General features: G+C 26.1%; 2 protein-coding genes across 4 annotated transcripts; one reads left to right on the top strand and one right to left on the bottom strand.

The window, feature by feature from the left end:
- Positions 1 to 6,497: 6,497 nt before the first annotated feature.
- LOC114123009 (peroxisomal membrane protein 11B) lies at positions 6,498 to 13,561 on the bottom strand. Of its 3 annotated transcripts, none has more exons than XM_050199149.1 (3): positions 13,436 to 13,561; positions 8,027 to 8,142; positions 6,498 to 7,577 (listed from the first exon to the last, which is right to left on the bottom strand). In XM_050199149.1, exons 1-3 carry the CDS (start codon positions 13,510 to 13,512, stop codon positions 7,045 to 7,047), a joined length of 726 nt encoding a protein of 241 aa, XP_050055106.1. In that variant the 5' UTR covers positions 13,513 to 13,561; the 3' UTR covers positions 6,498 to 7,044. The 3 variants fall into 3 exon arrangements, with proteins under 3 accessions (XP_050055106.1, XP_050055107.1, XP_027841654.1); XM_050199150.1 differs by lacking the exon at positions 13,436 to 13,561 and adding an exon at positions 11,932 to 12,342; XM_027985853.2 differs by lacking the exon at positions 13,436 to 13,561 and adding an exon at positions 8,979 to 9,459.
- LOC114123008 (maspardin-like) lies at positions 9,610 to 15,515 on the top strand. The gene is made up of 7 exons (XM_027985852.2): positions 9,610 to 9,976; positions 11,337 to 11,471; positions 11,555 to 11,660; positions 13,780 to 13,906; positions 14,251 to 14,365; positions 14,452 to 14,703; positions 14,764 to 15,515. The coding sequence occupies exons 1-7, from the start codon at positions 9,875 to 9,877 to the stop codon at positions 14,827 to 14,829; spliced, it is 903 nt and encodes a 300-aa protein (XP_027841653.1). The 5' UTR covers positions 9,610 to 9,874; the 3' UTR covers positions 14,830 to 15,515.
- Positions 15,516 to 15,826: the final 311 nt, after the last annotated feature.

Here is a 15,826-nt window from a genome sequence, read left to right as displayed (position 1 = left end):
TTTATGTGAAGTAAAATTCAATATACAAACGGTTTAATAGTATGTATATATTATAAATTATAATACCAACATAATATAGCTAATATTGATAAAAAAAATATCAGATATTTTAAATATTACCTAGATTATTATCCATGAATGTTTAAACTAGATTAATAGATTCTCTGTGATTTAAAATATTAGCTACTATTTAGTATTTACTAACTAATAAAATTATTTATATTTACATTTACAGAGATTCTAAACGCACTGGGGTTTTAAGGCGTTCTGTATAGGCAAGAGTAAGAGTTTTGTGTTTCAGTCGTGATAGTGTGTGCAAACGATTTAAGTATGATAAATAATTTTAAATAAATGTATATTACTTAGGTACTAACGATTTACTATAATAATTATTTTATAGTTCTTTTATCTTAAAAATATATGAATATTTGTATAAAAAATGTGTATAAAACGTGCCAATAAATTATAATATTTGAAAAATTTAAAGTATAGATATTACTTTATATCAGATCTAAATGTATGCATTTTTTCGGCCACGCCGGCCGTTTCTAGTTTTTCATTCTAATTAACTAATCAAAAGAATCAAAACCGAAAACTAAAGATTCAAAATGATTACCAGAGATAAAATCATTGTCTTAAGTGTCTTCATCAAGTTCGTCAAGATCGTCAAAATAAAGACGCATATATTTATATGTATATAAGAAGTGTGTTAATCAATAGAGAATTGCAGCTAGCCTTCTGGACGTTGAATAAAACAATTAAAAATTAAAAAACAAACCACCCGTCAAAATCACTCAAACGTCAAAATTCGTACGCCGCATTGCCCCAACCTTATACCTAAAATAATATAAATTATTATTATTCTTATATCATCTAAAAAATTTAACACGCCACACGTGTCCCGCTCCAGCCCAAAAAACAATGCACGTTTGAACACGGCTTAAATAGATACTTGTATATGCGTATGGGACACGCTGCACATGGGGAATTTATGTCATTTCGTTTACCGTTTTAAATTGTGTTCTCGAAAGAAATCTTCATTCTTCCCGCCACTACCACTGTACCACTTTTCCCAAAGGAAAATAAAATAAATTTCACGTCCACAATACACATCGTCCTGGTTAGGTAATAGCTACTACAAGTCAGATGAGACCTCATGTCTTCATTTAGTACAAATTTAATAATAATTAATAATTATATATTGTTTCATCATAGGATATCGTTATAACTATAATATTTTATCGCATTTACTTACTTCAACATTATAAAATAAACAAAATATTTAACGTGTCCACAAGTGAACAAAATTGGATGTTTTAACTTTTAAAATAGAAAAATATTTAGATGTAATTAATAATTAATTTAAAAAATGTATACCAAGTAAAAAATAAAAACGTATTATTATTTAATATTCTTATAATTTCATCGAGAAAATATAAATTTACCAATATATGGAAACAAGAAATGTTTTTTCTATTCAACTTTATGTATAATACATTTAGTATAAATAATTTTCTAAGATAAATGTTTACATAAATTATAAGTTTAAAAAGTGCTTACAAAATCTTTATGAATTTATAATCCTCAAGAGTCAAAGACAAATAATAATATAATAATATTTACATTTAAATGTGGCATAAAAAATTGTGCGAAAGTACGCAGTTGAATTCTTCAAAGCTATACATACAAAATTGTATATACAAGAATTTGCTTAGTAAGTATACGTACTTACTAGTTACTACTTATGTCTTATAATATTGTGTAGCGTCTGAATGGATTATTTACAATTTAGTTATTACCTACTTTCATTTATAAACATTGGTTTTTATAAAATAAATTTAATGGTATCTGAGGTAGAGTGTCGTAGACGACTATACTTTCCTACGCGCAATTGAAATTATTAGTTTTTTTTAGCATTTTCTCTGCCTGCATAAAAATAAATTTTGACGACAAATAATAATCTATAATACATAATGTAATCGTTTGTTTTTGTTCTCGATTCAGAATTAACGTTGTACTAACATACATAATGCAATGTAGACGTGGCGCGTTAAAAATGTTAAAGTTTTCTTTTCGAAAATGGTGGCACGCCGGTAAAATGTAAAACTAAAATATATTTATTACACACATTTATAACACGGGCGACAACCTCTGTATAGGTGCCTCGTAAAGGCGGTTTCCGGATTTTTGCGTGTGATGTATAATATGGTTTTCGCCGTTTTCGGGTAGTTTCCAGTCCGATGGCGACGCTGAATATAGTGTAGGTGCGTACAATTTCAGCGTGCACGTGCACGTATAAAGTATAAATACCTATCAAGCTACTTCAGTCGTTCTATTAATGTTTACACGAACTGGCGACCGTTATTATTATTACTCTACAACTATTGCAAGCGTGAGAGGGAAATAATGTGTGTATACGCGTCCATGTAGGTACCTACTGTGTTGCAGGGGATAGTGGTTAGGTGAAAATATAAGTCTGAGTGAAAACGTGAGTCTCCTATTAGTTATCGTATTATACGCAGTTCACGCGGTCATCGCATACTGCGCAACGCGGGTTTTCGCACAATTAGGAAAGTCCAGAAAAAAATACGAGCGGGACCAGCACACTGTGACAGCGTGGTCAGTATATATCGATGATAAATTAATAAAAAAAAATACTTTTTATATAATATATCGTGCACTTAAATGCATTTATACATTTTTACGACAACACCCCCCGTGGATGGACAATGGAATGTGGTAGAAATGTAGTTTAGTTGCCCAATCCGGTATACTATAGGTAAAATTTCCGGTGTCATATTGCTTAGAAAATATACTAATAAAAAAAAAACCTCGAAAACAGAAATATCTAAAAACAAACATTTTAAACCTAAAAATCTCTTATACGCCAATTAACTAAGAACAATTTCAAATATCTATATATAAGAATTTACGTATATATATTATATATATATATACCTATATGAAGAACAATGACCCACTTGACACACTCATGAATGGTGCAAATCAGCAAATGGTTCATTAGGTGCACCTAATGATAGTCTAGCAGAGCGGTTTCCAGTAGTCAGCACCATACTTTTTTTGTTTTTTTATTTATTAGTTTACGTAGTCTACACCATTTTTGCTTCAGACATTCTGGGAGATAATCAGGAATTATATTGATCGATAAGTCTAGATTAAGGGTTTAGTGTGAGCCCCTAGGCAATAGGTGACTAATGTAGTAACTTAAAACCTGAAGACCTCTTATTTTTATATAAAAAAATATTTTTATCTCAATAATTATTATTCACAAATCAATATAAAGGATGTAAAGTAATTAGGTATTAGATCCAATTTTTTACCAGAGACCTCTCCAAAGCATTTTTACTACCCCAAAAAGTGATGACAGACAAAAATAAGACACACGTCAATACATCATTGTAAAATCAAAACATTCATTGTTCCGCTAAAAATTTAATTTGAAGCATCATTAGTTGTTATTTTTATCAAAGGCGCAGACAAAACTACTACAGGTCAGGCTAATCAGGCCATGGTAGACGATATGACCTGACCTTATATACCAACAATAGTTATGAGCCTCAGCAATTATACAGATGAGGTACATAGGTAATAAATCACTAATAATATGTAATATTAAAAATATATAAGTTTAAAAGAAAACTAAAATAGGTACCTACCGTTTTCATAGTTATTTTCCTGAAATAATCGGGATTTACAATAATACAAAAATACATAATAATATGGCATGTTATATTATAATCTTTTATAGCTAGTGTAAAAATTAAGACATTTTAAGAAATAAGAATAGACAATACACCGTAACTAGAAGTTGGAAGTTGGAGGTTGGGCGGTTGCCAAGGGCGTAGCAAAATAAGGGGAACATTTAAGTTAAATAAAATGGGTTTTTAATATAAAATTTATTTTTATTAAAATCAAATGTAAATGTATAATGTATAAAAAGTACTTACCTACTAAATTGCAACTTGATGATGTTTATTTATTAATTATTAGTGTTAACTAATTTACATTCATACCACTTATATAACGAAATAAATTTTATTTTTCCGTGAATGAAACGCACAACTATGTAACAGCGATTATAACTCATTAACGAATAACCCAAAAACTTTAAAAATATAGCAATATTTTGATTAACACGTAAGAATGTAACATAATAATACCTACTATGCAAATCTCCTTATATTTATACTCATTAAATGAAACAAAATTAGCGCCAAAAAATAAAAATCACCACAAAGGCGCCACGGAGGGTATAAGTTACGGCGGTGAGAATAGGTTTTTAAAATATTTTATTAAAATCAACAAATTACAACTAATTATTTTTAAATATTTTTATTTCTATTTAAATTAATTTGTATTTATTTATACTTTCAATTATAATGTTCAATATTCGATTCTGAGGAATCGAATATATCTCCAATATGCTTTTATCAATATAGGTACGTACGTAATATATTAATTATAGAAATGAATAATAAGAAGAGCAATGGTGCTCGATGTCTTGGTATCTGCACCACAAATAGACTGTGGAATTTAATAATTATTGGCATATTTTCTTGAAATTCGAGATAATCTTAAACGTATTATGACAATATTTATATATTGACTATAATATATATTATATCAACCATCAACGTGAAAAGAGATTTGTAAGCATTATTCATTTTGCACATTTTACATAATTTAGACCAAATGACCATTACGTAATAATTTACTTTACTACTAGTAAAATAATGTATAATATGTATTAAAAACATTAAAATATTAATACAAAAAATCAAATCCCTAAGTATTAATTGTATAAATATAAGTAGGTAATATAAATTTTAAATTTTAAAATATGATCAAAAGGCGATATCTTCCATGAAACTATTCATAATGCCTATATTTAAATTGGGTAATAACTAAAAAAATTATGAGGTAGGTATTCATTGTGTGTCTAGGTACAATATCAATTCCGATCACTTTAATTAGTAGGTAGGACAGATACATATACCTACATACATATTTGGATTGTACCTACAACCACACAAGTGCATATTTTGTATATTACACATTTATACTTAACCAAAACTCCAATGTTTCAACATGCTAATGCATTAATTTATAATTCATAGACCAATACTAATTTTGGGTATAAAACTCTGCAACAATGTAATATTAAATAGCTAATGTCAATAATTAATGATGTTTATGGTTTTCTTTTTTTTTTAATAGCACAAATGTATGAGTATTGTATTATCATACCTCAATACTTTCTATAATGTATTTGAAACAGGTATTTAAATAATTTAATGAATAAATTATTTTTCATGTAGATATAATACTACATATTTAGCTAAAGGCTCAGTTCTGTAATAGTCATTAACATTATAGGTAGATATAGGTATGAATCAATAAACAAATAAAAAAATAAAACAAAAATGGTATAGGTAACTGTCACCTGTCAGTAAAGAAATAAATATATATTATGCGTTATCTACAGCCTCACACAATACAAATTTAATAGATAATTTATTTAAATTGAATGTAAATAAGGTAATATACCAAGGTAATACCATTAGGCACTAATCAGTAATCACTATGTATTCCAAGTGTAACACTTAAAATCTTTATATGTATAAAAAAAAAAATAGATTATCGAAAATTTGCATGAAAAATTGTAAAGTAGCAGTTTTGAAAAAAAAATATTGTACAGGAATTAATGTTTAAATTCTTACATTTGTAAATATGTATTTTAAATTATTATAGATAGTAGATACATATAGGTGTTTACAGAAAAATGAAAATGGACAGTATATTCATGAACCTACTACAAAATATCTCCAATAAAAAAAACACCAACCCAATAAATAATATTTTTACATAAAAATAATTTGTTAAAAATTGTATGTTATAATATTATATACTTATATGTATAATAATACTTATATAACATTTACATACAATAACATCTTATAATTATGTCAGTAAATTTTCTACAATTTTAAAACTCTTAATATTTAGGTCAGGTTGTGATTAAGCCAAACACGAGATTTTATTTTTGCTGTTCAGGCCTTTTAGTAAACTTTTTCCTAACAGTATATGTAAATAGAACCAATTATATTCCAAATAATTATTAATTAATAAATTATATATACATACATATATGTGTAACACGTAAAATGTATTTATTTGTGGAAAAATATTTAATTGTATCTTGTGTTATTTACAACTGCTTAGCAGTTTTATTAAAACTGACTTATTTAAACACAAAGAAATAATAAAAATGTCATAGTGAATTGTATTACAAATCAGTTCTTATTTATGTTTCTATTAATTTTACCATACACTGCTTACATAAAATATATATTTTATAAATTGATTTTATCAAAGCAATAATACAAAATTTAAACTTATAATTTATTTAACATGTTACAAAAGAAATAAAATGCACCCTTGATTGGATAGGAGTATAAATAAAAATAACTAATAAATGAAAATAATAAACAATTTAGGTATTTTATTAGCTTTTCTTGTTTTTTAACTGATTATTTGATTATTTTATTTCACATAAATTAAATTATTCAATAGGCCAATCATAAACCTTCTAAAATCCAAATACCACAGAAACCAAAAGTTGAACACCTTCAATGGCTTCAACAAAATACTATTCTAACAGACTTGTACTTTTATTTAGTACTTAACTATTTAATAATAATAATGATAAAAAAAAAAAAAACAAGATAATTATTAAAAAATTACAAATCATTATACATTTATAAAAAAAAAAATAATAACAACAAGATTTTTTTTTCAATAAAATTAATTAACAGTATAAAAGTTTTACATTATAAATTTTATTTGATTTTATTTGTTCAAGTATAAAATATACAAAAATTTAATAAAAAAAATTAATTTGACAAAACTTTATAAAAATAAAATTTTTGATTATAAGTTTATAACATATTGTATCCAAATTTAATTAAATTCTTGTTTTGATACTTGTTGATTTATCAAAAAGTTTAAATGACAACAAATAATTCACGTGTAAGGTAACTTGGCTTTCTGATCTAACAATGTGTACAAGCTGAGCACTGATGATATCATACCAACAACACCTATTGTACCTGGACTTAACCTAATAAATCCTAAATTCGTCAATGGTAACATTAAATCACAGCTATTTTTTACAGTATCGATTAACAAGTCTTTATGGCTTCGAACAAATTGGACTGCTTCACCAGTGAAAACATCTTTAGGAGCTACTTTTCTATTCAGAGTGTTAAGAATTTTTTTCTTTAGAATTGCTTTAAATAAATTATTCAACTCTATTGCATCTCTGACAAGATTCAGAACTATAGATAGTAACCAATATTTATTGCTTACTTGACCCCAACTTGATGCATTTATTTGTATCAAGTTATTTCTACTCAACCACAAAAAATGGTCACAAAACAGATACAAAGAATGAGCTATCTTTGAAAATGTCACACAAAATCTAATAGTTTTATCTGAATGATTAACAGTCCGCAATGCAGTATGCAATGAATCGATAAAACGGCCAAACCTCAATACTGTAAAAAAAAAATTATTATTAGTAAGTAATAATAATAATAAACATACAATTCAGTTTACATAAAAACGTTAAAATACAAAATACCTTACCTATGTTTATAGATAAAAATGTGTTATTGTGTTTTATTTATCATAATTGATTACTTTAATACAATTTAATTTGTAATAATAGTTACTATTAATCCAAACCCAAATACTCTTACTAATACTGATAAAACTTTTAAAAGCTAAGCCCAAAAATAAAGAATGAATACCTACTATAAAACTACATATTAAAATGATTACTATCACTCAAGAAAGTACATTTAGTAAACATGCAAACGTAATAGAAACTAAGTATATTAAATATACAACATGATATTATATTGTAAGAAGTCATTTTAAAATAAAAAATTAAAGGAATGATAATTTATTTTTTAATTACGCATATTGGCAAAATACTATTTACCTTTACGAAATGCTGCCAAGGACTGTTCGAGCTGTTTGAATTTTTCAATTGATTTGTCATCAAAGTCATTTTTTTCCATATAATGCCATGTCGTTTTTGAACCATATTGTACAAACCTAAAAAAAAAACAATTAATATCTATTTCAAATATTTCTAATATACCAATACATCTTTATAATTTATATAACACTATCACTTGTCTGCTAATGCTTTCAACATCAAATTATCATATACAATTTCTTGTAATATTGTATGCACCTCTCATCTATAGAGAAGTAGAATTTTGCACTAGTCATCAATAATAAAAATTAATAATAGCCAATAACTAACTATAGGATTTTAAGTTAATATTAAGTATAAATGTAACTGTGCAAGGTGAAACAAACTATACGATGTTAGTTTGTTCATTTTTTTTTATAATACTTCAATTTAAATCATAATATACCTAAGCTTTTTAAATTATACATTATTTCATACCTAGGTGCTTAAGATTTGCATAAAATTGAAAAATTGTAACAAAGCAAAAGTAGGTAAAAACAGGTAATTTATATTTTATAATTGATAATGATCAAATCAATGTAATAGTAGCTACAGCGGTAAGGTTGATTCTGCTGAATGTAAATTTGCTATGGTTATGTATTGGCCAAAGAGAGAAAACATTATACAGCAACATTCTTTTAGGACCATTCTTAGGGCCGTTTTAGTCTTCACCGACACTTAACGGGATATTATAAGATCGGCCCTAAAACAGACAATTTGAACAAAATACTGATACACAATTAACTATAAAACCTAATAGTTTTATTTATTTATTTATTTGAAATTTCTAGATCATTTTTCCTCGTTCCTCGTCACACGTTCGATATCTGAGAGGTTCATCACGAACGCACAAACAGCAAATAACAACGCTAATAAAATGGTAATAACAATATCGATTTGATTCAAAAAGTACCTCGCTATTCTGTCACGGCCGGCTGTCTTGTTGTTCAGATCGATGACAAAATTCATTATTTCACCCGTAGACGCAAAGAACTGGATAGTGGAAAGTGAAAATAATGAAATTTGGTTCCGAATGAATATTTTTAATGTATTGGTGGAAAACGTCTTCTGATCAGCGACGATCCGGTGACAAGAGTGCAAAAACGGACGTTAAAAACAATAAATCGCACACGACCATTTTCCAGGAAGAGTTGCACGACAGTACCTCACAAACTACATTCATGGCCTACCGTTGTCCGTAATTGTACATAATAGTAATAATAATACGACCATCGCCGTCGTTATTATAAATAAACATTAATATTATTAATTTATTCCAATAATTGTAAGTTATTCCTCTTTTCGGAAACGATTTAACGGTGGGGTTTTACGCGCTACTATTGAAAATCATTTCGAGATAACGTCCCAAAATGTTTATCACCCGAACTCTCGTTGTTTACGTTTGTTTTCATACGGTCTATAATCACAATAATTTTGCAATCGTGCTCTCCCCCCTACCTAGCACTTTTAGTAACCTATAGTAAATTCTAATGCTACTATCAAGGTGGAAAGGTGTATTTATACCATATATTATAATATTTTTATACACCTTGGCGACTGTCGACTAACAGTTCTACATAATAATATCATACTACTATATACTATTATATGATATATATATAGGACGTCTTTCGACTATATTATTATTATTATGATGTTTTTCTCGCCGCCACATTAGAGTTGAGCAACAAGTTGTTTTTTTTTTGCGTTGCTTGCGTATATATGTTGTAAAAACATTCTAATTTCTAATTCCAAATCAACGTGATGATGGACGGAAACAATAATTACTATTGTTGAAAAAGACATACGATGAGCTTCTCCAGTCAGATATTTCGTTCGCCGGAGTACACGAGCTTCAGGTGCAACGTACCTCTTAAGCAAATCATATTGGACGATACCGGCGCAAATAAGGTTTTCACATTTTACTATTACTATTATTTTTCATTATTATCACTGCTACTATAAATTATGACCCTTTTTTGTCACCTAAATAATTTTTGGACATCATTCACACCTTTGATTTAATAATAAAATTAACATACAATGAAACGTCATCTAACGGACACCTTCAAGTGATGGACATTTTTTGAAAACACCTCCTAATAGCAAACAAAATCTCAGCAACCAAAGGTGTCCAGTATTTAGAAATTTGAATATAATATTATTATAGGTACCTCTTGATACCATGTTATAAGTTAAGTACAAACAAAAATTCTAATAAATGCTTATAAAACTAAGGACTTTATTCTCTAAAAAACCTTAAAATATGCATGCATGTATTATAAAAAACTATACCTAGTCTAGAATATTATACTAATTATATTAATGCAAGATGAAAATATATTCAGTACGAACAAGTGAATTGATATCAACTGAATGTATTCGGAATATTCCTCATCGGCCGATTTGATGTTTTTTACTACACAAATAATTGGTAAAACACATGATAGATAGATTATTTAATAATTTATATTCAATCATATTTCTATTATTTTCCAATTTCAAGAAAATTCTTATTAAATGTATAATATATATAACAGAGATGTAGCCAGGATTTTTTAATGGTAGGGTCTTAACACTTAATTGAGTTATAGAAAATTCAAAGCAACAACAATATATTAATTTACTTTTTGACTCAAATATTTTATTTTACAACTAATAACAAGAAATAAACAATGTTATTTAATTTCAATAACAATTTGTAAGACAATTTCCATATTTAAATTAAAATATTTCAAAAATATGGCCATGGGGGGCTATAGACTCTTCAGCCTCCCCCTTGGCTCTGTGGCATACTAACGGGGGGAGGGTTAAGGGTTTAACCCTCCCAGAAGTGAAACTTGTAGGTATAATTCTTTTTTGGAATATTACATTAATAACATTTTATACATATATATAAATGGTAACCCCCCCATTAATTAATTCTGTGTACTCTACTACCTTGCCTACTCTACTGTATACCACCTAGGATGTATTAAATATTATTCTCTATGTTTCTCTACTGTTTTAATTTTTTTTAATAAAATATATGAAATATGTACTTAAAATACAAATATAACAAAAAATGCACTTTTAAAGGGGAAAAAAAATTGAGCATGCAAAATATGCAAAATAAAAATGATTGCTTTAAATTTTTAGTGTAGTGAAACAAATTTTTATATTACTTATTATGTTTTGAATTATTATTGAATCCTATAGGTGTGCCCCAAGTCTTACAGTTATAAGTTATAATTTGTGATCTACAATATTATTTGAAATCTAATTGTTGTAGGGATGGAGAGTTTACGACACAGGTCCTCGTTCAGTTGAAACCCCATTAGTGTTCTTGCATGCAGTCAGCGGCCGAGCCGAAGTCTTTTTCAAACAGTTACTAACGCTCAGTTCAAAAGGCTACAGAGTCATATCAGTATGTGGTATTAATAAGCTTTTACCAAAATAACTAACTAAAAATTCTTAAACAGTCTAGTTATTTATTTTTTTTTTTTTTAGGCTGAAAATCCACCTTATTGGAGTGTAACTGAATGGTGTGAAGGATTCATGCAATTATTGGATCATATGGATATTAAACAAGTGCATTTATTTGGTGCTTCATTAGGTAATTAAATAATTATTATAATATTTTCAAATTAGTGGCACACACTTAATTGTTTCTTATCTACCTTTATATAATATTAGTTAATGTTCTGTTTGATAAAAAATCCTAAATTGATTTTCAATAAACTTTATACCTATAAATTCTATGATTAAAAATTAAATTTAATATTCATACTTAATTTTTTTAACATATAGAGCTTCAAATCTATTTGTCTGAACACTGAACTAACTATTAATCATAAAAGTAATTGAAAAAATATATGCAATTTTACCGTAATACGAATGACGCCATGAGAAATCAATGGTTAATTGTTGATAAATCTAAATACAACTTAAATCATTAAAACTATAATTTATGTATAACTGAAAATACACATGAGAAATTATTTTCACGTCTTATTTTATTTTAACCAATGTAGCTTATAATTTGTTGATGTAGCATAATTATACAGTGTCCAGTGTCTACAAAAAAAAATAAATAATTCATAAATGCCATGTACAGCATAAATTTCTGAAGTGTTGCCATTAATGAATTATAAAAATGTATGCAAATGCATATAAAAAAAAAGCGTAATATATGTACTTGATTTTTTTTTTAGCAGTTGAAAATTATTTAACATATTAGGTATGTAAAAATTGGGGACCTTTTAAAGGGATTAAATAATGCAGAGATACAACATAATTAATAAATGCTACTAATCAACCTATCAAAAACAACTTAATATAGTAATGCAAAATTCGATAAATTATAATTGTTTTTAAAACATACACTTATTGTAATAGTATAATTATAGCATATGCTGTAGATATTTCAAATGTAAAGTTGGTTTAATTTTTATATTTAATAACTATTTATCAACAATAATTTTGAGCTATATTATCTCTGAAGTAAAAAGTATTATAAGTACATATTTTAATATTAAAAAGTTTCTATTGAGCAAAACAAAATAAGAAATTACTACAATGTGTCAATTCTTGTACATTTATATTTAATATTTTTTATATTTTATTTATGGCTAACTCCATTTCTTACGAAAATCTGTAAAAATACTCTTGGCTTAAATTCATATCTTATACTACTTTAAAATACATTAAAATAATTTATCGTTCATTTTTCAATTAATCCATGTTATTTAATTTCAATTTCAGCTTTAATAATTAAATTAAAATAATATTTATAACAATAATCAAACATATTTTGTGTAAGATAAATTTTATCAAACTATTATTTATAATTTTATGAGATTAAATAGTAATATTAAAATAAATTAAAAAGTCTTTAAAATCATTTACAGTGAAACTTCCATTTAACAAATTATTTTTAAGAACCATGACTTTCATTGTTAACATTCATTAATACTATATGACAAATTCCTCTATAATAAGGATTTTTTTTTCTCCATGAGACTTCGTTAAATAGACTTCTCACTGTATTTATTTTAAACTTTGTTAGTAATTATCATACTATACTTGAATCATAGAACTTGATGTAATTAAACTATTTACCTATTTAATATGTCAAAAACATGAGAATTTTTACTTACGTGCATTATTAACATCTAAAAATGATACTGAATAGTGAATATTGATAAATGTGCACTAATTAAGTGTGTACTATTATATAGTCAGTCAGTTATAAAAAATAACTCAATATTTTAATAGAATTATAAAAATATAAAAACAAACTGTAGTTATTATATATATAAAAAAAAAAAATCTTTAATGATCAATCACTTTTATGCTTAATGATTAATATTTAATGCATACATTTCTTACCTCAACCAGAATATAAGAAATTTCCTGGAGTCAATACCTTTTTTATGAGATTTAATTTTTAAGCATTCCGTCTCCATTTCTTTTTTTTATATATCTCCAAACAAAAGTTGCATCACAAATTATGAGTTTGTACATGCATTGAACATATAGTAGTTACCAATTTTATGCATGTAGCTGGGTTTTGTTATGTACATAACAGAAGCATAGATAAGCTATACACTATAGAAACTATACGCTATTGTTCATGAGATTAAATGGTGCTAAAAGTAAAAATGAGTACAAATAAACATGTAGAGATTGCATAGCTTACCATTTAGTAATTGTATATTCTAATTCTTGTTTAGGTGGATTTTTGGCACAAAAATTTGTAGAGTTCTCTACAATTGTACATCAGCCTAGAGTTGTATCATTATTTTTATGCAATTCTTTTACTGATACATCAATATTTAAATACAAAGATGCTGCTGTTTTGTAAGTTGAATTCTGTTTTTATTTTATATTAACATTATTAGTTAGTTCTTATGTCTTATAATATGTAAACAGTACATGTCTCTAAATTTATATTTTTATCTTAAACTTAATGTAAGTACTATAATGTTAAAATAATAATAATAATGAGATAAACGTTTTACTTAAATAGTTGAATAATTATTTACTATTATATTAAAATTATTTTTTTATAAAGAAACAAAAATACTTGCATACTTTCAAAATTATTTCAATTTACCTTAACAGTTAGGTTTTCAGTGTTGATAACATTATTTTTTTAAGCTCATTGTTATAAATTATGATTATTTACTTTTAAAATTTTTTAGATTTTGGATTTTACCTGCAATGGTGCTCAGGAAAATGGTATTATCAAATTTGTCATCAAGGGAAACATTTTACGATACACAAATAATGGATTCAATAGATTTTATAGTTGAACTGGTAATTAGTTTAATACCCTAAGTTTTATCTTGGTAAAACAAAATAGTTTTTGTAAAAATTAATAATGTTGTACTTTTATTATTTAGATTGAATCATTATCACAAGCTGATTTAGCATCTCGTTTGACCATGAACTGTTTAAATAGCCGTGTTAATACATCATTGATGAGAGGCTTAAAAAGTGTCACCCTTATGGATGTATTTGATGATTACGCTTTGGGTTCACCCATTAAAGAAAAAATTTACCAGGAATATCCTGATGCAAAATTGGCTCAACTCAAATCTGGTGGTAATTTTCCATACCTAAGTCGCAGTGATGAAGTGAATTTACACTTGCAGGTAAATATACATTATCAGTATTATTTCCAAAGTATACTATATTGAAATTACATATTTCAGATACATTTGCGAAAGTATGATGGTACTCCTTTCAGTGCTAGTGATAACATTCCCATTACAGAGTAATTTGAATAATGTATCACCAAAAACTGCTCAATAATTATACTTTATTACTGACCGACTTGCTGAATAAAAGTGTGCTGTGAACAATTTTGGCCTATTCTTAAATACATAATATATATAATCGCATTTAGTGATAGTAATTGTTGAGTTTTATCACTGTTATATTTTTTTTAAAGTTAAAACTTATTGTTCAACATTTCTCTAATACTCTGTATTAAAATTATAAAACATTTGCTTACAAAAACTAAATGCCATATTTTTCAACTTTGCTGCTAACCACCTTTTAATATGTTCTAATAATATACACCAAATGTATACATTGTTAAAACTTTGATTCTTATACATCATTTTTTATGTACATAATTACTCTATGTTGTCCTAATTAAAATCAGAAAAAACCATGATAAAAATACACAACATACTTATATTTTATGCGGTGATAATATTTTTATTATTAACTTAATTTGATGTATTTTTTCAATTGTTTGTAGTTCATATTATAATATATATATATATTTTTGTTATATTTTTTTTCTCAAATTAAACAAATTGATTACTCGTGCATACTCCAAGCATATGTGGTGATATATTTTATACTTAATATTTTTACTATTTATATAATAATTTACTGTGAATACAAATCTTGTACCGTTATTATTTTGATACAATATAGCCAATTTATTTTTGAATATGTGTTTTATATATTTATTTATATATATTATTACTTTTTTAATTTGGTAATTAAGATATTTTGTTGACATATTTATAAAAAAAAAAATAATTCTTCAATGTCATTTCTTCTTTTTCTTCTTCTCTGATATTTATAATTCTATTAGAGTTTTTGCCGTCATAATAATGTCATTTGACTGATTTAATAAATTTTTTTTACATCCATATTAAGTTGGAATTTCTGGTTCTTATAAAGCATAGAATTATTATTTAAAAATATTTCATAAGTTATTTACTTTCCTATGACCAGTAAGGATGTACGATGTACCAT

Source organism: Aphis gossypii, chromosome 2 (assembly GCF_020184175.1).
Source record: "Aphis gossypii isolate Hap1 chromosome 2, ASM2018417v2, whole genome shotgun sequence".
Taxonomy (NCBI): Eukaryota; Metazoa; Arthropoda; class Insecta; order Hemiptera; family Aphididae; genus Aphis; species Aphis gossypii.
This window is presented reverse-complemented; position numbering and strand designations above follow the sequence as displayed.